Source organism: Pipistrellus kuhlii, unplaced genomic scaffold, assembly GCF_014108245.1.
Source record: "Pipistrellus kuhlii isolate mPipKuh1 unplaced genomic scaffold, mPipKuh1.p scaffold_m20_p_7, whole genome shotgun sequence".
Taxonomy (NCBI): Eukaryota; Metazoa; Chordata; class Mammalia; order Chiroptera; family Vespertilionidae; genus Pipistrellus; species Pipistrellus kuhlii.
Window position 1 is genome coordinate 19,905,588 of NW_023425573.1, and position 23,365 is coordinate 19,928,952.

Here is a 23,365-nt window from a genome sequence, read left to right on the forward strand (position 1 = left end):
AAAGTGAGAGGCCAAGTCCCGGCCCCTCTCCAGTTTTGGGGGTGGTGTGGGGGGCACAGACCAATACACAGAGGAGTCAGTACCCTGCTCCCAAAGAAGCCGAGCCCCGCGTTTCCCTCCAGCTGGTGGGTGATCCAGAGGAAGGGGTGGGTTTAAAGGCGGACGCCGAAGCGGAGCCTGGACGATCGATCAGCTGCACAGCAGTCAGATCCCGGTGGAGACCCCAGGGCCTCTGCGAGGTGGCAGGAGCTCCGCGGCCGGGCTGTGGCGGGCTGCCAGCTTCTCCTTCTCGGCGTCCCCGGTGCCCCACGCGGAGCGCGGTCGCCGGCGCCAGGGCGCGCCAGCCAATGCGCCCGGGGCGCGCCAGCTGCTCCGGGGCCCGGGCGCGCTTGATTGGCAGCCCCCAGCCTCGGCCCCGGCGCGCCCTCCCACCCAAGACAAAGTCCAGCCCCTGTCCGCTCCGGCGCCACCACCGCCACCGCCTCCTCCTCTTCCTCCTCCTCCCCGCCCCGCGGGTACCCGCGCGGGACCCGCTCGGACCGCGCACTTGCCGCCGGCGCTGCAGGGCAGCGAGGTGCCAGGGGCCGCAGTCCGCGCCGAGCTCGCCGGGCCGGGCCATGAAGCTGGAGTTCGCCCCGCTCAACATCCCGCTGGCGCGGCGGCTGCAGACGGCGGCGGTGTTCCAGTGGGTCCTGTCCTTCCTGCTGCTCGGTAAGAACCCCGCGCGCCCCGGGCTGCCAGATCCGGGCCGAACACCGGGTGCGTGCGGCTCCGTCTCCCCCCTCCTCCCCGACAGTCCTTGTCTGAGGACTTGCTTGGACCCTGCAGCCCTCCTCCTTCCCCGGGAGCCAGAACGGACAGGTCAAAGAGGGCGTTTGGAGCTGTCTTGGAACTCCTCTTCGCTGTCTCTCCCCACGTGAACCTCCTGGGGAATGACTGCCAGCTTTATTTTTCCCTGGGCTATTTTTTTTTTTTTTTAAGCCGAGGTGTACTTACCTATAATAAAAGACATAGTATAAGGGTACGGCCCAACGAATGTTGGCAAATGCCTACACTCAGGTGTAACCACGACCCAATGGAGCTGGAGACCATGGCACTTGAGCCCCTCATAAATGGAAAAGCAATGCCCAGGTTTTTCACACCTGATTCCTTCCTCTCCCCACCCTCATGACAAACAGCCGTGTTGGCTTTTCCGTGTTTGAGACCTTCTGGATACAAAGAGGACTGCTCCACTGTTGGGTTGGGTTGGGTTGGGTTGGGTTGCGTGGCCTCTGTCTGCAAATAATTCCACCCAGGAGTGTGTTCTGACCCGTTCCCAAGTTAAGCTCGCAGGAAAACGCACTGGAGGCAGGCTCGGAGGACAAGGAGGGGGGCCTTATCCGAGCGCTTTTTGTCTACATATTTGTTCTGCTTTGGAGAATTGGGGGATGGTATGAGAGGAGAAAGAAATTAGTAGAAACTTCAACTCTCGAGGCTGACATCATTTGCACGCTGTAAGATCAGATCATGGGTTGCACACTGCTGAGACGGCAATAATAGTAACAGCACTAGTAAACTCATTGCTCCGGAGAGGTTTACACTTTTGAACCACTTTAGAAAGTGGTTCCCAGTCCAAGGAGCTTCAAGCATATGGACACCCAGGCTCTATCCCTAGGATTTCTAACACTTTTGTTTCAAAATGGAGCTCATGCATCATACACAGGGGTGGGCAGCAGTAGGCTTACAGGTGTAACACAAGTAAATGATACAATAATTAATAAATAATAATGCAAACATAAACTCATGTACTCACAACTGTAAAGCTATTATGCAATATATGTATAGATATATAAATTTATATATTTAAAAATAAAAAATATATTAACAAACTCTCTGAGTGTGGTGTGCAGCAAGAGTTTACTGAAAGAAAGAAAAAAAGGATATTCAAAACATTAAGTCCTCACAGGCCAAACAGAGAGGGTTGATACCATTCCATTCCATTTTGCTCTGGGCCAAAGGACTATGAAGATAATAACAGACACACTTTGGGGGGGGGAGGGCCCGCTTAGTGTGTGCCAGGCCCCATTCTGGCACCATATAGTATTGACCATGTCATCTTCACAGCAACTCTCCTATGTAAGGACTGTTCATACCTGAACTTGTTTTTTTATTTTAATATATATTTATTTTATTGATTTCAGAGAGGAAGAGCGAAGAGAGAGAAACATCCATGATGAGAGAGAATCATTGATTGGCTGCTTCCTGTATGCCCCACATTGGGAATAGATCCTGCAACTCAGGCATATTCCCTGACTGGGAATCGAATTGTGACCTTCTGATTCGTAGGTCAATGCTCAAACACTGAGCCGCACTGGCCAGGCCCCACACTTGTTTTATAGCACTTGTATAGATGAGGGGACTAAAAGGTGAAATAAATTTTTCAAGGTCACACAGTTAGTCAGAGGTAGGAGGAGCTGGATGCAAACTCAAGTATTCTACCCCAAGTCCTTGCTTTTACCCCTGTGCGTCCAGTGTAGTGGCTTGAATTTGGAGACTGAATTGCTTGCTGATCAGTCGTCACATCTCTGATAGTACACTCATGACACTTGTCATTGCTTGTATTTGTGTATGTCTGTGGTTACTTGAGAAAGGTCTGTCTTGCCATCCTTATCCATAAGCTCAGTGAGGGAGCCCCTAACACATGCCTCACCCATGGGAGGTAAGAAATAAATATGCGTTGTATGCCTCTGCTTTGTCACCCAAAAGGGAAGCTATTCAACACACAGGTTCCTTTTTTCTTTTCTTTCTTTTTAAGATTTTTAAATTGATTTTTAGAGAAAGCGGAAGGAAGAGGGAAGGAGATAGAGAGAAACATAGATGTGACTCGGATTGGCTGTTTCCTGCATGCCCCCACTTGGGAGTGAGCCTGCAAGCTGGGCATGTACCCTGATCAAGGATCAAACTGGGGACCTCTTGGTGCATGGGACCACGCTTAACCAACTGAACCACACTGGCCAGGGCTAGGGAAACCTTTTTGAAAAATATGTTTTATTGATTTCAGAGAGGAAAGTAGAGTGAGAGAGAGATAGAAACATCAGTGATGAGAGAAAATCATTGACTGGCTGCTTCCTGCATACCACTACTGGAGATCAAGCCTGGAGCCTGAGCATATGCCCTTGACTGGAACTGAACCCCGGACCCTTTAGTCCACAGGCCAGTGCTCTGTTCACTGAGCCAAATCGGCTAGGGCTAGGTGAAACCTTTTTGTCATGACCTCTTCCTAGGTGCTGCTTTGTGCTTCGCATTGCATTATATTAGGATGCACATAATGCCTACTTCTATTATTAGGGTCTAGGCGCAGGGGTCCTCAAACTTTTTAAAGTGGGGGCCAGATCACGGTCCCTCAGAGAGCTGGAGGACCGGACTATATGAACTACTAATTCCTACTGTAACACCTCGGCTGCGCTCACTGCCCAAAAAACCTGGCGGGCCGGATCAGACTCCTCTGCGGGCCGCATGTGGCCAGCGGGCCGTAGTTTGAAGACGCCTGGTAGGGTGATCAGGTAAGATGTAATCTGAGAGATGGTAATTGGCTTGTTGCAAACAAAAGTTCCCCCTTTACTTAGTAGTTTAAGTCCCTATTTAAATGATTCTTGCCTGAATTAACTGTTTTATTTTGACTGCAAAAAAATGGTAGCTTACTTATTCTTTCTTTTATTCATCACATATTAACTAAAATTTATGCAAGACTTCCTTCCATCTTTTAGAGTCAGTTGACTACCCTACAATTCAATTCTTCTAGGGAAAGTAGGATAAAAGCTGGCTTAGTTCTTTCTACTTAACTATAACATTTTTAAAATATATGTTTTTATTGATTTTCAGAGAGAGAGGAAGGGAGTGTGAGAAAAAACATTGATGTCAGAGAGAAACATTGATTGCCTCCCTCATGGACCCCAGCTGGGGGTCAAACCCACTATCTGAGCATGTGTCCTGACTGAGAATTGAACCGGTGACCTTTTGGTGCATGGGACAATGTTCAACCAGCTGAGCCACAGCAGCCAGGGCAGTTTTTTTTTGTTTTGTTTTTTTAAATATATTTTATTGATTTTAAGAGAGAAAGGGAGAGAGATAGAGAGCTAGAAATGTCGATGAGAGAGAAACATCAACCAGCTGCCTCTCGCACACCTCCCACTCGGGATGTGCCCCCAACCAAGGTACATGCCCTTGACTGGAATCGAACCTGGACCCTTCAGTCCGCAGACCGATGCTCTACCACTGAGCCAAACCGGCTTCGGCAGCCAGGGCAGTTTTAAAGCAAGAAGTTGATATAATAGCTACTTCTAATAGTGAAAGGGGGGATTTTATTAACTATATATTAAAATCTCTAAATCAAAATCTTGTAATACACTTTTCTTCCACTATCAGGAAATGAGCCTGTTATTAGCCATTGGGTTTTCTTTTTCTTTTTTTTTTCTTTTATTAAATATATTTTATTGATGTTTTACAGAGAGGAAAGAAGAGGGATAGAGAGCTAGAAACATCGATGAGAAAGAAACATCGACCAGCTGCCTCCTGCACCCCCCCTCCCCACTGGGGATGTGCCTGCAACTAATGTACATGCCCTTCACCGGAATTGAACCTGGGACCTTTCAGTCCACAGGCTGACGCTCCATCCACTGAGCCAAACCGGCTTCAGCACCATTGGGTTTTCTTAACAAATAGTAAAATGTTTCATTTGGTCATGAAACCAAACATTGTTTCTTTGAGATCAATGTGAAGTATGGGTCATCCAATCTTATGATACTGTATTAGTTTTAGGTGTGCAATATAATGATTGAATATGTGTATATATATTGAAAAATGATTACCACAATAAATTTAGTTAGCATGAGTCATCACACATAGTTATAATTTTTTTCCATGTGATGAGAACTTTTAAGATTTACTAGCAACTTTCGCCAAAACCAGTTTGGCTCAGTGGTAGAGTGTCGGTCTAAGGACTGAAAGGTTCCAGGTTCGATTCCGGTCAAGGGCATGTACCTTGGTTGTGGCCACATCCCCGGTAGCGGGTGTGCAAGAGGCAGCTGGTCAATGTTTCTCTCTCATTGACATTTCTAGCTCTCTATCTCTCTCCCTTCCTCTCTGTAAAATATCAATAAAATATATTTTAAAAAAAAGATTTACTAGCAACTTTTAACTATGTAATAATAGAGTATTGTTAACTATAGTCATCTTGATGTATGTTACAGCTCCAGGAGTTATTTATCTCATAACTGGTAGTGTGTACCTTTTGATTCCTTCATTCCTGCTGCCTACCTCACCCATCCCTGCCTCTGGCAAGCACTAATCCATTCTCTATATCTCTGAGTAAGATATATTTTTTTAGATTTCATATATCAATGAGATCATACACTATTTGCCTTTCTCTATGGGCCTTAGTCCACTAGCCTAATACCCTCTGGGTCTATTTATGTTGTCACAAATGGCAGGCTTTCCTTTTTTATGGCTGCATAATATTTTCAGTGTGTGTGTGTGTGTGTGTGTGTGTGTGTGTGTGTGTATCACATTTTATTTATCTGTTCTTCCATCAATGGACATTTGGGTTGTTTCTATGTTTGGCTTTTAGGGTACAGATATCTTTTAAAAAATTTTATTGATTTTTTTACAGAGAGGAAGGGAGAGGGATAGAGAGCTAGAAACATCAATGAGAGAGAAACATTGACCAGCTGCTTCCTGCACAGCCCCCACTGGGATTGTGCCTGCAACCAAGGTATATGCCCTTAACCGGAATAGAACCTGGGACCCTTCAGTCCCCAGACCGAAGCTCTATCCACTGAGCTAAACCGGTTTCAGCATCTTTTCAAGAGAGTGATTTCATTTCCTTCAGATAAATATCTAGAAATGGGATTGCTGGATCACCTATGATCCAATCTTAATATTCCAAAAATAAAAACATTACTTACTAACTTGCAGACTACCAACCTGCTGACTGAAAAGTAGCAAATTGAAAAAGAGAGCCAACCTTTATTGACTATCTTTTACCTACGACCCCACATGTCACAGATTATAAGTTTATTTTTTTAGATGAGGAAAACTGAAGCGAGGTTAAATGTCTTGCCTAAGACCACATGGGTGGGACCATGATGTTTTATTGAATGGATCTATTTATTTACATATTTATTTAAGCACCCTTACTGAGATACAGAGGTAAACCTATTTAAAGTGTACAATTTGACAACTTGTGATATAAGAAGCCATCACCACAGTTAAGATAGTGAATATAGCCATCATCTCTAAAAGTTTCTCATATCCCTTTTGTAATCTCTCCAAGCATCCACTGGTATGCTTTCTGTCATGCAGATTAATTAGTTTGCATTTTCCAGTGTTTTATCTAAAAGTGGAGTCAGATCATATGTATTCTTTTTTAAAATATATTTTATTAATTTTTTTACAGAGAGGAAGGGAGAGGGATAGAGTTAGAAACATCGATGAGAGAGAAACATTGATCAGCTGCCTCCTGCATACTCCCTATTGAGGATGTGCCCGCAACTAATGTACATGCCCTTGACCTTCAGTCCCCAGGTTTAACTTTTAAAGAAACTTGCCAGGCCCTGGTCAGGGTGGCTTAGTTGGCTGAGCATCATACCATCCATCAAGAGGTCACTTTCCAGATTGCAAGCTTGATCCCCAGTAGGGGGTGTGCAGGAGGCAGTTGATGGATGTTTCTCTCTCTCCCTTCCCTTTCTCTTTTTCTAAAATCAAAAAAACATATTTTTTAAAATTCTTTATAAAGAAATTGCAGCCCTGGCTGGTTTGGCTCAGAGGACAGAGTGTTGGTCTGTGGGCTGAAGGATCCTGGGTTCGATTCCGGTCAAGGGCATGTACGTTGGTTGTGGGCACACCCCCAGTAGAGGGTGTGTAGGAGGCAGCTGATTGATGTTTCTCTCTCATTGATGTTTCTAACTCTTTATCCCTCTCCCTTCCTCTCTTTAAAAAATCAATTAAAAATCTCTCATTTTTCTCTGAAATCAATTTAAAAAACTTTTAAAAAATGTATCAATGATATAGTGATCTTATTTAATATGTAGTTCATATTCAGATTTCCCTAATTGTCTTCAAATATTCATTTAAAATGAACAGTTCCTATACCTGTTACTTGTTCTTTAATCTTTTTAAGAGATTTTTTAAAAAATAGTCCCAGCTAATTATCTTGTAGAATGTCCCACGGTTGGAGTTGCCTATTATGCTCTCATGATTAGAGTCGGAGTAAACATTTTGGGTAAGAAGACCAGCAAGGTGATGGGTATATTTTCCATTGAGTCATATTAAGAGGCTTGCATTATTTTGTGACTGTATTGCTCATCAGCAATACAAATGTAATGATTATGTATATGCTATTCAAGTGGGTGGGGCACGGCAGCACTATTCACAGTAGCCAAAAGGCAGAAACAGCCCAAATGTGCACCCACAGAAGAATGGATAAATTGCAATATATCCATACAGGGGAATATTCTTCAACCTTAAAAAGGAATAAAGTACTGGCATATGCTACAACATGGATGAACCTCAAAAACTTGATGTCTAGCTTTGGCGCAGTTGGTTGGAGCTTCAGCCTGTGAACCAAAAGGTGGAGGATTCAATTCCCAGTCAGGATACATACTCAGGTTGTGGATTCAATCCCCATTTGGGGTGTGTGCAGAAGGCCAATCAATATTTCTCTTTCTCTCTCTCTCTCTCTCTCAATCTCTCTCTCTCTCTCTCTCTCTCTCTCTCTCTCTCTCTCTCTCTCTCTCTTTTTCTCTCTCTCTCTTCCCCTCCCTCTCTCTCTTCCCCTCCCTCTCTCTCTTCCCCTCCCTCTCTCTCTTCCTCTAAAGCAAGCATGTCAAATTCATGGCCAGTGAGCCGCATGCCTTTGCTGGCTGTGAGTTTCACATGCTTGCTTTAAAGTAACAAACAAACAAACAAACAAACAAACAAACTTTTGATGTCTTCAAAAGGCTATGTATTGGGTCATACAATTTACAATATATAAAATGTATGGGAGCAGTAAATCCATAGGTATAGAATGCAGATTGTTGGTTGTTGGGGTCAGGGGAGAGGAAAATAAGGAGTTACTGCTTAATGATACAAGGTTGATTTTGGAATGATGTTATATGAATTTTACCTCAATGAAAATTGGAGGAGGCAGGTTCCTCAATAGTGGGGAGAAAACCAAGTCTATGGGAGTGTAAGAGATAGAGACTGACCGTGGCTTTTCATCCAGGATGTACCTAAGTCAAGGCAGCTGAAATTCAGGCCTTCGATGTAGCTTGGTTTGTGAATCTAGATAATCCTAGCAGGTATCAGCATCAGCTTTGAGAACTGTATAATATATTAGAATACACTTCACATCTCTCTTGTCTCTTTGACCTCCAATTTAGAAGAATCATGTTACGTTGGATTGCTTGATGAGATAAAAATAGAGGTGATCCCTTCACCTAGTTTTTGTAGGGTTTTCTGATTTCGATCCAATTTAGGATTAAGGGATTTAAAAATCTTTTTTAATACGATATGAAATAGAAAAGAATGTGTGCAATGTGTGGAGTGGGAGTTTAAATGAGAGCACCTCCTTTAGATAGTAAAATATTATTGATAAAGTGTATCAGGCGACAAAGATGTTCTGCTTAGTGCTCCAGTATTTGACTTACTACCCTATGGAAGTAAATAAAAAAGTAGAATTGTCTGCCTCCTGCACCACCCGTACTGGGGACTGAGCACACAATCCGGGCATGTGCCCTGAACGGAAGTGAAGGGACAAAGTTATTTTTAACAAAGCTGATAGTGGAAAGGAGTTTTGGGCACTAAAGTCAGCACTGAATTAGTGACTGCAGCACATAATAGCAGAGAAAGAGGCAATGGCACTCCTTTAATAGTAGCAGCTGGCATGTATTGAGCACTTATTATGCACCAAACCTTATGTCTTTATGCTCCCTCCCCTCTCGTTGATATATTTATCTTTTTAGAAACATTTTTCAATGTAACATGTTGCATAGACATAAGAAGGAAATCTTTAGCTTAGCTTAATATATTACTTTAAGGCGTACATTCTTTTTTAAAAATATATATTTTATTGATTTTTTACAGAGAGGAAAAGAGAGGGATAGACAGTTAGAAACATTGATGAGAGAGAATCATCGATCAGTTGCCTCTTGCACACCCCCTACTGGGGATGTGCCTGCAACCAAGGTACATGCCCTTGACCGGAATTGAACCCGGGACCTTTCAGTCCGCAGGCCAATGCTCTATCCACTAAGCCAAACCGGTTTCTGCAGGCATACATACTTGTTACTAATTACCCAAGCCAAGACTGGTCAGTTTTTGTATCATTAGGTGCATGAACAACTTGGATTTTGCTCTGTCATTGTGAAATATTACAAATAGCAATAGAGGAACTATGATAGAAAGAGTCCCTCCTATACTATTTCTATCTCTGGCAATAGAGTTCCTGAAAATGAAGTTTGTCACTAGAATGTGCCCCTGTATGTGCACATGAGTAATGGTTGCTCGGTCAAGGTGAACACCTGTTGTATCCCTCTGCATCACTCCTATGAGTGACAATCCTTCCTCCTTTCCTCCTATCTCCCCACCCGCCCCCTGCCTCATCTCATGCCAATGGGAACTTTGAATTTAGGCAGATCAACCACTTATATATAATATGTGGCTTGGGCAATTCACTGAACCTCTCTAAGCCCCATCATCTCTTCTATGGAATGAACATTAAGAATACTATGGCTGTGGGAGAAACCAAGATGGCAGCATAGGTAAACATCTAAACTGCTGCCTCACACAACAATTTCAAAACTACAACTAAAAGACAAAACAGACATAATCCAGGACCACAGGAAGGCTGGCAGAGTGGAAATTCTACAACTAGAAGGAAAGAGAAAAGCACACTGAGACTCAGAGGAGCTGCAAAAGGTAGAGGGATAGAGACGCACGCGCGGAGAGGGCTGGCAACTAGTACACGGCTGGCTCTCTCAATCGGGAGGGAGACAAAAGCTCCTGACTGCTCTGAACTCCAGTTCTAGGTGAGACTCTGGGGACCCAGACTCATTCGAGGAGAAACTGGACTGTCGGGCAGCAGGCGAAACTTGAGGGCGGCCGAAACCGGTTTGACTCAGTGGATAGAGCATCGGCCTGCGACTGAAAGGGGTGTGTAAGAGGCAGCTGATAGATGATTCTCTCTCATTGATGTTTCTGACTCTCTATCCCTCTCTCTTCCTCTCTGTAAAAAATCAATATATATATATATATATATATATATATATATATATATATATATATTTTTTTTTTTTTTTTTTAAAGAAAGAAACTTGAGGGCGGCTTTCTCTCAGAGGTGCTTGTGACACGGATTGTAATCACTTGGGACAGTGATTACCGTGGGACACTGAGACTCAGGGGGTCCTTAGGGCAGGGCTGATGGGAAGCCATTGCTGAATGCTCCGCCCTGAGACTCCACCCCATCCAAGCTGAGCATAGAGACTTTTGCAAGTTTTGTCTCATAAGGCTGTCTCCAGCACAAAAGTTCTCTCAGTGTAGACATAGCTGATACTCACAGCCAATTGGCCTGGAGGTCAATTCCTCCCAGTGATACCAACAACAATCAAGGCTTAACTAAAACAAAATTGTGTACACAGCCCACAAAGGGGTGCACCAAGAGTGTTCACCTCAGGTAACTGGGAGTCTGAGCCACTGGGCCCTATAAAACACCTAGCACAAAAAACCACTCTATCAATTTGGGGAAGCAGCCAAAATGTGGAGACAAAGAAACAGGTCACAAATGACAGAAATGGAGGAAAGAAAATGACTGGATATAGAGTTCAAAACCATGGTTATAAAATTTTTCAAGAATTTTCTATAAAAGGATGATAAATTTAATGAGACTCTTGAGGATATGAAAAAGGACCATCTAGAAATTAAGCATACAGTGACTGAAATAAAAAATAATATACAGAGATCCAACAGCAGACTAGAGGATGAAAAGAATCAAGTTAAAGATTTGCAATACAAAGAAGCAAAAAACACCCAACCGGAAAAGCAAAACTAAAAAAGAATCCAAAAATATGAAGATAGTGTAAGGAGCCCCTTGGACAACTTCAAGCGTACCAACATCAAAATCATCCAGAAGAAGAAAGAGAGCAAGATACTGAAAACCTATTTGAAGAAATAATGACAGAAAACTTCCCCCACCTGGTGAAAGAAATAGATTTACAAATCCAAGAAGTGCACAGAACCCCAAACAAAAGGATCTAAAGATGACCACACCAAGACACATCATAATTAAAATGCTAAGAGCAAAAGACAAAGGGAGAATATTAAAGCAGCAAGAGAAAAACAGTAGTTACCTACAAGGGAGCACCCATACAATTGTCAGCTGATTTCTCTACAGAAACTATGCAGGCCAGATGGGAGTGGCAAGAAATATTCAAAGTGATGAATAGAAAGAACCTACAACTAAGATTACCTAGCAAAACTATCATTCAGAATTGAAGGTCAGATAAAGAGCTTCACAGGTAAGAAAAAGCTAAAGGAGTTCATCACCGCCAAACCAGTATTATATGAAATGCTGAAAGGTATTCTTTAAGAAGAGAAAGATGAAGAAAAAGGTAAAGATAAAAATGATGAACAACAACAAATACATAGTTATCAACAAATGAATCTAAAAATCAAATGAATAAAAAATCTGATGAACAGAATAAACTGGTGAATATAATAGAATCAGGGCATAGAAAGGGAGTGGACTGACAATAATCGGGGGGGAAGGGGTGTTGGGGATACGGAAAGAGACTGGACAAAAATCATACACCTATGGATGAGGACAGTTGCAGAGGAGGTTAAGGACAGAGGGTGGGATGGAAAACAGGTGGAGGAGATAAGCGGGGAGGAGGGGGGAGGGGGAAAGAAGAGGAACAATTGTAATAATCTGAACAATAAAGATTTATTTTAAAAAAAGAATTCTATGGCTGCTTCAATGATACCATGGATCTATGAAGATTAAGTGGAAATATTTTGGCTTAATACACAATACAATACTTGGTATATAGTAAATATCCAATACTATGTCATTGTCATCTTGTTTTATTACCCACTTGAACTGAGGCTCAGTTTAACACCCTTTGCATGTATTAAATCTCCCTCCATAGGCCAGTGATTGGACAAGAGGGAGCAGATGCTAACCCTAATTCCTGAGGGCTTCCCTTTCTTACAGCGGAGGTGTGCATTGGAATCCTCTTGCTCCTGATCTTATACAACTACTGGTTCCTGTACATCCCTTACTTGACATGGCTCTACTTTGACTGGCGTACTCCAGAGCAAGGAGGCAGGCGATCCAACTGGGTCAGAAGCTGGGCCGTTTGGAAGCACTTTAATGACTACTTTCCAATTCATGTGAGTAGACTTGTTTTATATAGTAGTATGATTTTGAGCTTGAAGAAGAATGAAAAAAATTTTATTATATATATTTCTCTTTTTTAATATATTTTTATTGATTTCAGAGAGGAAGGGAGAGGGAGAGAGAGATAGAAACATCAGTGATGAGAGAGAGCCATTGATTGGGTGCCTCCTGCCCGCTCCCCACTGGGGATCGAGCCCACAACCCGGGCATGTGCCCTTGATCAGAATTGAACCTGGGACCCTTCAGTCTGCAGGCTGATGCTCTATCCACTGAACCAAACCAGGTAGGGCTATTACATATATATTAAGTTTTTCCTCTTTTAGAGGGAGAAAGCCTACAAATCAGCCCAAGTTACTAAGTAGACTATAAGCTAAGTTAAAACTTAGGCTGTTGTGAGGGGCACTGAGCTCAGGAAATAGTTAAGAATTTGGGGAGCAGTTATAACCCAGGGAATGAAAACAGGTCATATTCTCCATTTCCTTTTTAACATTTTTTTTCACTTCTTTTTAAAAAAAATCCTCAACCAAGGATATTTTATTCCATCCTTGGGTGGAGGGGGAGGAAAAGAGAGAGAAAGCAACATCGATGTGAGATAAATGCATTGGTTGCATGGATCAAACCACAACCCAGCTACCTGCCCTTGATTGCGAATCAAACCTGGACCTTCAGTCCACAGGAAGATGCTCTAACCACTGAGCAACTAGCCATGGCTCATATCCTCTTGACATAATTGTTAGTCATTTAGTTTCTTCCTGGAAACTAGTCAGGGAACTTTTTTTTTTTTTAATCTCAATGTAAATGTGTTGTAGCTCATCAAAACTAGTGATTTGGATCCAAGTCACAACTACATATTTGGGTTTCACCCCCATGGAGTGCTCGTGGCTGGAGCCTTTGGAAATTTTTGTACAAATTATTCGGACTTCAAGAAGCTCTACCCAGACTTTACTGCATATCTCCACGTGCTTCCGATTTGGTTCCGGTGCCCTCTCTTCCGAGAATACCTGATGAGCAGTGGTAAGTAAAGGCAGATTGCTGTTTCTGCAATGTTCTAGGAAGACAGGATTACACAGAATGCCCCTCCCTCCCCCTGCCCAACCCAGTTTTAGAGTCTTTATCCCAATCTGGCACTTTTTGGTTATTTCTTGACTCTCTCACAGCACTATAAATGCCAGCACAGCAAAGACTGTCCTTTTCTCTGTCCACCCACAGATCTAGCATACTGCCTGGAATTTAGGGATGTTCAATAGATGTGAATTTAATGAAAGAATAAATTGATGAGTCTATTTTATGATCCCAGATGTGATAGAGAGAATCAAATAAGTGGTAAGTGGCAGCGTTGGAAAAGTGCCTGAGATACTTTTATGGATATTAGAGATGAAAAATGTCCTCTAAACTAAACATAATCTGCTATCTTTTCCTTCTCAGGTTAAATATAATGGGTCAGAAATAGGAATGCCTTACTAGTGGAAGATTTTTTGATTAGTGAATATGAGATTATGAGAATAAATCTGAAATGCTATCAAGATACGATATAAATGTGTACAATAGCTCTTGCCTCATAATACCAATTATGAGAATAAATTATGAGAATAATATGTGTACAATAGCTCTTGCCTCAACTGAAGAGGCTCATTTTGTTTGGTTTTCCAATTTGACCAAATTATTAACTAACCATAAGCTATAGTAACTGAGCAAGTGCTTCCTGTTTATGGTCATTGTATAGGTTAATTATTATTGTCTTTGCATTTCTTGGATATAAAGGAAAGTGAATAGTCTTTTTTTTTTTATTTCAATTTCAGGATCAATAAGTGGCATATTCAGAGATAGAATTTTCCATGGTCTTCCAGGTTTTCATTACTTCCTATTAATCTATCAATTCTCTGTTGTCATAAATACGGGGTAGGAGTCACTCAGCACTGAAGAACCAGGATCAATGGCTGGATTTTTAGGTTCTGTTTATGGACCTTCACCCATATGGCCCTGGGCTCTCTGTCCAGTATAGATTGCCACTGCCTGTGGCCTCTAGGGGGTGCACTAAAACCCCCAAAATACTATAGAGGAAAAATACCGGTATCCCTTCTTTTCAGAGTTGTGCAGACATCGGCTTGGAATTTTTTTTCTTTTTATTGAATTTATTAGGGTGACAGTTAATGAAGTCATATGTTTCAGGTGTACAATTCTATAATACATCATTTGCATAATGTATTAAGTGTTTACCACCCAAGTCAAGTCTCCTTCCATCACCATTTATCCCCCCTTTACTTTCTCCTACCTCCCCCATCCCCTTTCCCTCTAGTAATCACCATAATATTGTCTGTGTCTAGGAGGGTTCCCCCCCACTTTAATCCCTTCACCCTTTTCACCCGATCTACACCCTCCCTCCCTTGCCCCTGTCTCCTCCCTTTTGACAGTTGTCAGTCTATTCTCTATCTATGAGTCTGTTTCTGTTTTGTTTGTTAATTTCCATTTGGGATAGCAGGTTGGACCTGGAGAGTATTATGCTAAGTGAAATAAGCCAGTCAGAGAAAGAGAAGTACCATATGATTTTACTCATGTGTGGAATCTAATAAACAAAATAAACTAACAAATTAGAGTTTCATAAAAAAAATTAAAGGGAAGCTTTAAAAATTTCAAAAAAAAAAAAAGCACAGAAAGATATTTACAGTAAATAGCTGCTGATTCAAAGTATAACCATAGGTGAGTTTGAATAGCGTAATTGAGAGCTGGTGTGGCAAATTCATGGCACAACAGATGCAGGTGCACCCTGTCTGTTGCATGTCAGGCCCCACAGCCAGTGCCATTTACTGGAGTTGGCATCTGAGATGAGACGTGTCTATCACTGGCTTATGACACCATGAGACCTTTTCCTTTGCTATAACCTAAGATCGTGGTCAGCAATCTGCGGCTCGCAACCCACATGCGGCTCTTTGGCCCCTTGAATGTGGCTCTTCCACAAAATACCACGGCCTGGGCGAGTCTGTTTTGAAGAAGTGGCGTTAAAAGAAGTTTAAGTTAAAAAAATTTGGCTCTCAAAAGAAATTTCAATTATTGTATTGTTGATATTTGGCCCTGTTGACTAATGAGTTTGCTGACCACTGACCCAAGATATTCCAAAACAAAATAAATGGTACATTTGCACACTGGAATACTACTCAGCTGTAAAAAATAAATAAGTAAGTAAGTAAATAAATAAATAAATAAATAAATAAAAATAAAAAAAGAAGGAAGTCTTATTTTTGGGACAGTGTGGATGGACCTGGAGAGCATTATGCTAAGTGAAATAGGCCAGTCAGAGAAAGACAAGTACCATATGATTTCACTTATGTGTGGAATCTAATGACAAAAATAAGCTAGCAAACAAAATAGAAACAGACTCATAGATACAGAAAACAGACTAACAGCTGTCAGGTTCTGGGTGAAAAGATGAAGAAGGGATTAAGAAAAAATAAAAATAAAAAAGACAACAGTCTGGTGATTACCAGAGGGAAGGAGTCTTGACTTTGGGTGGTGAATGTACAATATAATATACAGATGATGCATTACAGAATTGTGCATTTAAAACATATATGATTTTATTAACCAATGCCACCACAATAAATTTAATTAAAAAATTTAAACACTAAAATAAAAATATGCAAACTTGTAGCCAGTGGAGATGCAAAGTTAGAGTCAATCCCTGCCAGAACCTGTTTCCCAGGACAGGCCTGGGTCCGAGGCTCTGTGCCTGCCTCAATAGCTCCTGCTCTGGGTGCGAAAGACAGACGTATGCACCAGACCTCAGGTAGTGAAGAACCAATAGGGTTTTAGGGATCCTTTGCTGTCTGATACTTGTTTTGCTCTTACTCCTGGGATTTCTGTGGCTTCAGTCCTTGTCAGTCCTACCTCCCCCACCCCCTTTCCCTCTAGTAATCACCATACTGCCTCCAAACGCTTCCTTTTGGCTCATTTTGCTGAATGGGCACCCAGCCGCTGTCAGCCAGAGCACACTCTGTGTTTCAAGGCTCCTACTAAGGCTGGGCAGGCAGTGGAGGGCAGATCACAAAAGGCTTATATGCCATGAGGAGGACTTTAGACTTTATTTTGTAGGTAAGCCCTGTGAACTTGGGAGGGGTTTTGAGCAAAAGAGGGACCTGACTGGATTGTGCATGTTAGAAAGATCATTCAGAGAGGAGATGCATTAGAGGGAGGTGAGCCTGGAGACTGTGATGATAGAAGGGGCCTGTTGGAGTGATCAGGGAGAGGTGATGAGGGCTCAGCCAGCACAGTGATCGCGGCAGTGAAAATACAGAAGAGGGGGGTTACTATGAAAAGTAGTTGATAGAGTCAGCAATACTTAATGAAGGCAGCCAGCCTGTAGTAATATTGTCACCCTATAATCAGCATCTAGCAGGGTGTCTTGCTTGTAGCAGGTGCTCAGGAAATGCTTTTGAATGAACGAATATGGTCAAGATGGTGGCCAAGAAGAGGGGACTACATATGGGACTTGGTTTCTGACTTGAGTGACTTAGATAGATGATGTTCCATTCACCTGGATAGGTAACGTTGGGCAAGGAACAACTCTGATGAGTGATTGAATTCATTGGGTTTGGAAACGTGGAAACTGAGGAGTTTCTGAGCTGTTGAGGTAGACAAAGTGTCCAAATGTAAGCCGTACTGGAAATCTTGTTAGATGTGCACTGATGCCGTAGAATATTGTGATTAATGTGTTTTCAATTTTTAAAAAGGATCATTAGTCACACCTTTTGTTTTATTCACCAAGGGCCGGTCTCAGTTTCCAAGAAAAGTCTGTGCTACGTGCTGAGCAAGGAGGGAGGTGGAAACATTTCAGTCATTGTCCTTGGGGGTGCAGAGGAATCCTTAGATGCCCATCCCGGGAAATTCACTCTGTTCATCCGCCGGCGGAAAGGATTTGTGAAAATTGCTTTGACCCAAGGGTAAGTGGCTTTTCATCTTGGGTGACTGGGTCAGGGAAGGCAAGACATTATTAAATGAGCATGAGGAAGCGAAGTAATTTTTGTAGCCCTTAAAGACAGTCCTCCTTCTAATCGACCTTTCCACAAAGGTAGCTCAAAGCTATGGCACCCACCAACTAAAATGCCTTTAAAAGCAAAGCAAACAGAAAAACATACCAGATGTCCAGCCAAATGAACAAAGGAAACAAGGCCAAAACAATAGATGAAAAATCTTCCTGGAACCTTGATTTTCTATAGAATAATTTCCATAATCACTAGGCTGCTGAAGTGTCTCCCAAAGAATTGCAACTGTAAGTCAGTGTCAATGTATGGAACATGAAGTTAGTAGCATAGGTTGACTTGGGGACCTTAAATAACTGTTAGAGATCAGTTGGAAATTATCACATCTTTGCATCCTTTTCATTGAAACTTCTTATTCTTTCCTTTTTTTGTTATTTTTATTTTTTTTATTTGCAGCGCCTATTTGGTCCCTGTGTTTTCTTTTGGTGAAAATGAACTATTTAAACAAGTTAGCAACCCTGAAGGCTCATTGCTTCGGACTGTGCAGGATAAACTACAGAAGATTATGGGGTTTGCTTTGCCACTGTTCCATGCCAGAGGAATTTTTCAGTACAGTTTTGGCCTTGTGCCCTATCGGAAACCTATTCACACTGTTGGTATGTACATCGAAGATGGATGCTAGTTTTTTTTAAAATATATATTTTATTGATTTTTACAGAGAGGAAGGAAGAGGGATAGAGAGCTAGAAACATTGATGAGAGAGAATCATCAATCAGCTGCCTCCTGCACACCCCCCACTGGGGATGTGCCCAAAACCAAAGTACATGCCCTTGACCGAAATTGAACCTGGGACCTTTCAGTCGGCAGGCCAACGCTCTATCCACTGAGCCAAACCAGTTTCGGCAAGACTGATGCTTGTTAAAACAAGTAAAAGCATTATCTTACTTGGAGCATTGTTTGTTATTATTGACTGAGGTGCTAATCCCAAGGGAAGTAGCTTTGAGTGAGAACTCCTTAAAATAACAATTCTATAGAAGTTATTTGAGCTTCATGTCCAGTATGCCTGTTATATATAAAATGACTATATTTTGTATTTGAGTGTGAATTGATGACTTCCAAGATCACTGTTCTTAAACTACAGGTAGAATGCAATTTTAGAAATAAAATTTCTAGTCCTCTAGGATGAATCTATTTCTCTGTAGCAGCAGAGTATAACAGCAATTCTTTGATGAAGTTACATCAAATTTATTAATATATATAAGTTTTTGTATAAAAGATGTTTTCATCATGTTAGTATACATAGGCGTCAATTTCTACAGCAAGTGCATCTTTTCTTTTTTCTTTTTCTTTTTTTAATATATTTTATTGACTTCTGCAATCCGGGACCGCTGGCTCCTAACCACTGACCTGTCTGCCTGACTAATTGTCCTTAATCACTCTGCCTGCCTACCTCATTGCCCCTAACTACTCACTTGCCTGCCTGATTTCCCCTAACCCTTCTGTCTGCCTGCCTCATTGAGAGAGTGAGTACTCAGAGAGACACACCGGCCGCTATGGATGCGGGGGGGAGGAACAGTGATAAATGATATTATTGAGACATTTGGTCAAGTTTGAATGTGGATTAAGTACAAAATAATATTGTGTAGAGGTTTAATTTTTTGGGTATGAAAATGGTGTTGTTTTGTGGGACTGTTTTTGTTCTTACATGCTAAAATATACAGGGATGATTGAATGCTTATTGTCTATAATTTTAAAATGTTCCTACAAAAAATAAAAATAATAATACCTATATATATTCATATATCAGATTCATTTACTTATGTTGGCAAACAGTTCAAAATTGATGAGTCTAGTGTGCAAGTGATTTTGCATTATTTTTTTCTAGGATTGAAATATTTTAAAATAAAAACAGGTCGGGGGGAAAAGGATAGGGAAGGGACATACTTTAAATAAAACTGGTTTGAAACAACTTGAGGACAAAAGTAGTCTATTATGTTTCAAGTCATATTTATACCTGATGGGGGGGAAAGTACATGAAGGGATTCTCTGAACTATTATAGAAGGAAAGGAAGGGGAACCTTTAATTGAAATATTCATTGTAGAGATTAAAAGAGATCATGTTAAGGGGACCAGTATTGTGCCCTTTATGATGTATAAAGTGCTCGATAAATGTTCATGAGTGTGTGGTGTGTGTGCATGGATATACACACACTTACATTGAGCATCTTTTAAGCCTTCACCATAGCCAAAAGTTGGACTTGAACCCAGGTTTCATCTGGCAGCCACATTTGGACTGTTCACAACCCTGCCCTGCCATGCAGCTCTTTGCCTGTCCTTTCTCTAGTGTGCAGCTGTGTAGCTTCTAGAGAGAGTAATTCCTGTGTGAGACCCCCAAGGAGAGAACTCTGTGGAGCTTTCATTTTTTAAAAAAATATATTTTATTGATTTTTACAGAGAGGAAGGGAGAGAGATAGAGAGCTAGAAATGTTGATGAGAGAGAAACATCTGCCAGCTGCCTCTTGCACACCCCCTACCAGGGATGTGCCCGCAACCAATGTACATGCCCCCGACCAGAATCGAACCCGGGACCCTTCAGTCCGCAGACCGACGCTCTACCACTGAGCCAAACCGGTTTCGGCTCTGTGGAGCTTTCATAACCACAAAAAAGCAGAACAGAGATTTCTTATTTTGAAAAATCTCCTTGCCTCAGCAAGAAGAAAATAATGCCCATTTTCTAGTTTTTCTCCAGCTGTATATACAGTGGCTCACGTTCTTCATCTTTGATAAATACAGTGCAGCACCATAGAGGTTAGAGTGAGGCTGCTGTGGAAGCAACAGATGCATAAGTGACCTCGGATTGTTGGGTAGACTTGGAACACGGAGCAGGCGGGCATGCCAGCTATAAAAAGCACCGAAACATAAACAAGTGCTCTGGTTCCTGACTCTGCCACCAGTAGAAGTTGGGTGACTTTTTTCCAAGGCAACGAGTTCTCTTTCCAAGAGCAGCCTGATGCAGCTGGTTTTTCCATTGTGTCATAAAAAGAGAATTATGCAGCAGTTTGCCACTCACTTAGCTTTATGTTGAAAACATCTTTTTTTCTTCTCCTTAGTAGTAAACCTCTCCTTATTTGAGAGAGAGAACTATGATCAGGGGACTCTCCTCAGATTTGCATATTTTGGTTCATTATCTTTGTCTTTATCCCTAAAAAGTAATTGAGAAAGATTTCTTACTCTGATCCAACTTGGGGGTCAGTTTTGTAATGAGGGGCAGGGATTGTTATGGCCAGATTATTATGCATTCAGAGATCACAGATCATAATAAACTAGCCACTCAATGTATAATAAAACCACTAATAAGAAAAGGACAGAATTGAAGTTAACTGTGAGATAGCGCACAGAAAATAAGACTCAACTTCAGAATCCACAAGTCCTACGGTAATTAAAGCAAGCTGGGAACAATACACCTCATCTCCTTAGGAGGCTGTGTCTCTTTATGTGTCCCCCACTCCCACACTAAATAGTTAGTTGCAATTGACCTCTGTCCGTGGGATAATTTCACTAAGAAAACAGAAGTTTTCCCATAAAGTCAACAATTCACTAGGATAGTGGTCGGCAACTGCGGCTCATGAGCCGCAGTATGCTGCTCTGTTGACTATTGAGTTTGCCGACCACTGCAGGAGATTGACATGTAGGTTTTTATCACGCCTCCACTCCCCCCAAACAAAAACAAAGTTCAGAACTCAAAGGAAGCTTCAGATTTCCCCTTACTGTACTCATATCCATGCATGTGAAAATCAAGGCTAGGGCAGAAGTTGCCTGTTAGCCCAGTGTGCTTGCTGGTGAGCTAGCATTAGGCCTGGTCCAGCCGGGTGCTTTCTACACCTCGCCAGCTCCCACTTCCGCCCTTGACCACATTAGTCTCAGTGCATATTCCCAGCCACAACTCACAGCGTGACGGTTGTGTTTCTAGCTCTCCATATTGAATTACAAAGGACTGATGTCTACTTTATAGAAATTTGACATCAAAACTATCAAAGAAAACCGTACATGAGCTTCTTGAGGCTATATCTGGTTTAAAAGTTAGCAGTTTGGAATATTAATGTGTATATGTGTCATGAGATGACCCAGGATGGGCCAAAGAAAATATCCTTCTCGTTGAGTTCTGTTCTCTTACCGAAAGCCCAAGCTAATCAAAGGGAATAAGCAGTTTGCTATCCAAGCTGGTCATTGAACATCCTGCACATTTTAAACTCTTGGCGTCAGTAGCAGCATCATACCAGCAGAGGGGGCAGTGATTAGCAGAAAAGACACAGGAGAGCAAAAGCCATGAGTAACTGTATTTTCTAAAGCTTGAGATAGGTTAGATAAAAGTTATTTATTATATAAATGGCTTTTAAAATACGTATAGTAATTTCCAGGTTTTAAAAAGTTAATTAGCTCGTCTTTAATTACATAGGTAAAACACAAATGTAGAAAATTTACACAGTACAGATAAAGTGAAAAGTTCCTTCAACTTCCTTCCTTGGGTTATCAGTCTCTCCAGAGTTTTTTAAACGTTTATAATGTACCTAGAAATATAATTTTTTTCATAAATGGGATTATATATTTTTTACTCCCCCCCACTTATTACATTTTAGATATCTCTATGTGTGCATACATATATTATTTTATTATTTTAAATTGAAGTATAATTGACATTTTAGTAATACAATGTACTAACTTGATATTTGTGTATAATGCAAAATGATCTCCACAATAAGCCTTGTTAACATTTGTCACCATGCATAGTTACAAAAATATTATTTTACTTGAAAAAGTTACTGATGGGATTCCATTGAATGAATGTTCTATGGTTTATTTAATAATTTTTCTATTGAGACTTTTGGTTGTTCCCCCCCCCTCATTATTACTAACAGTGGATTTCTTATGATTATGTATGCTTTTTAGTATAGATATTTAGCTACGAAGATATATGTTCTCTGAATTTTTTTGGATGACATTAAACAGAGTCAGAGGAGAGGGCTGATGCCTCAGAATTCAAGACTTCACGGTCCCTCACAATAGGGGACTGTGGTCTGGCGTCCGCTGTACCAGAGGAGGAATGCCGGTGACGCATACACGCACCTGTGGCCTCTTCCCTCACAGCTGCGGGCAGCACAGTGGCTCACTTGACTCGAAGTCTGAACCACCAGGGAACTGACCATCCAGTGTCTGCCGGGAAGGGAAGTTCTTTAATTGTTGTCAAATGGGATGGGGTGACCACTGTCGGCAGCCAGTAAAATGAGAGAGGGCTTGGAGCTTGCGGGGATGATGGGTTCTGATTGCAAGATCTCTCCAGGGCTGTTCATGGAGGCAGTGGTCTGGAGTGGAGTGGTTTTGGTTTCTTACGTCTGATGTATCCTCTGTTTTTGCAGTTGGCCATCCAATCCCTGTTCACCAGACTCTGAACCCAACCCCAGAGCAGGTCGAGGAGCTGCATCAGACCTACATGGAGGAGCTCAGGAAGTTGTTTGAGGAGCACAAAGGGAAGTATGGCATCCCAGAGCACCATACGCTCGTGTTTAGATAACGGTCCTCTTAGAAGGCCACAGGAGGCTGGGAGAATAAATATGTTACATCCGTTAATTTTGTTCCTTGACTATAAAATTAAATTTGTACCTGAAAAGTGTTATTTATGGCGACAGATGTTGATGTAGCTCTGTGATAAATAAAAACACAGTGTGTGATGATAGGACAAGGTTAGAGATGACTGTAAGTCTATTCATGACTTCCTCATTGAGGAAGATGAAATCATCTTACAGGTTCAGAAATGGTTTAGAATTATTCACATGCTAAAAAAAAATGGACAGCTTCAAAAAAAACAATTAGACCCTTAGGCTCAATATTACAATCATTTAAGGTGGTGTCTTCACTAAGTGTATTAGCTGTTATTCCATGCAGCTGGAACATTTAAGAGACGGCATGTAAAATAACTTGCCAC

General features: G+C 41.7%; 1 protein-coding gene across 1 annotated transcript; it reads left to right on the forward strand.

Annotated features, from left to right (window-relative positions):
• MOGAT1 (monoacylglycerol O-acyltransferase 1) lies at positions 1-23,127 on the forward strand. Its single transcript, XM_036421880.2, has 6 exons — positions 1-711; positions 12,227-12,405; positions 13,222-13,426; positions 17,172-17,346; positions 17,842-18,041; positions 22,800-23,127. Exons 1-6 carry the CDS (start codon positions 348-350, stop codon positions 22,952-22,954), a joined length of 1,278 nt encoding a protein of 425 aa, XP_036277773.1. The 5' UTR covers positions 1-347; the 3' UTR covers positions 22,955-23,127.
• The last annotated feature ends 238 nt before the right edge of the window (positions 23,128-23,365 follow it).

Bases quoted from the DNA above. Each gene is read 5' to 3' on its own strand.
- MOGAT1 (XM_036421880.2), top strand. From the start codon at position 348: ATGCGCCCGGGGCGCGCCAGCTGCTCCGGGGCCCGGGCGCGCTTGATT. The intron at 12,406-13,221 runs GTGAGTAGACTT...AATGTGTTGTAG, and splicing joins ATGACTACTTTCCAATTCAT to CTCATCAAAACTAGTGATTT. The intron at 17,347-17,841 runs GTAAGTGGCTTT...TTTTATTTGCAG, and splicing joins AAAATTGCTTTGACCCAAGG to CGCCTATTTGGTCCCTGTGT.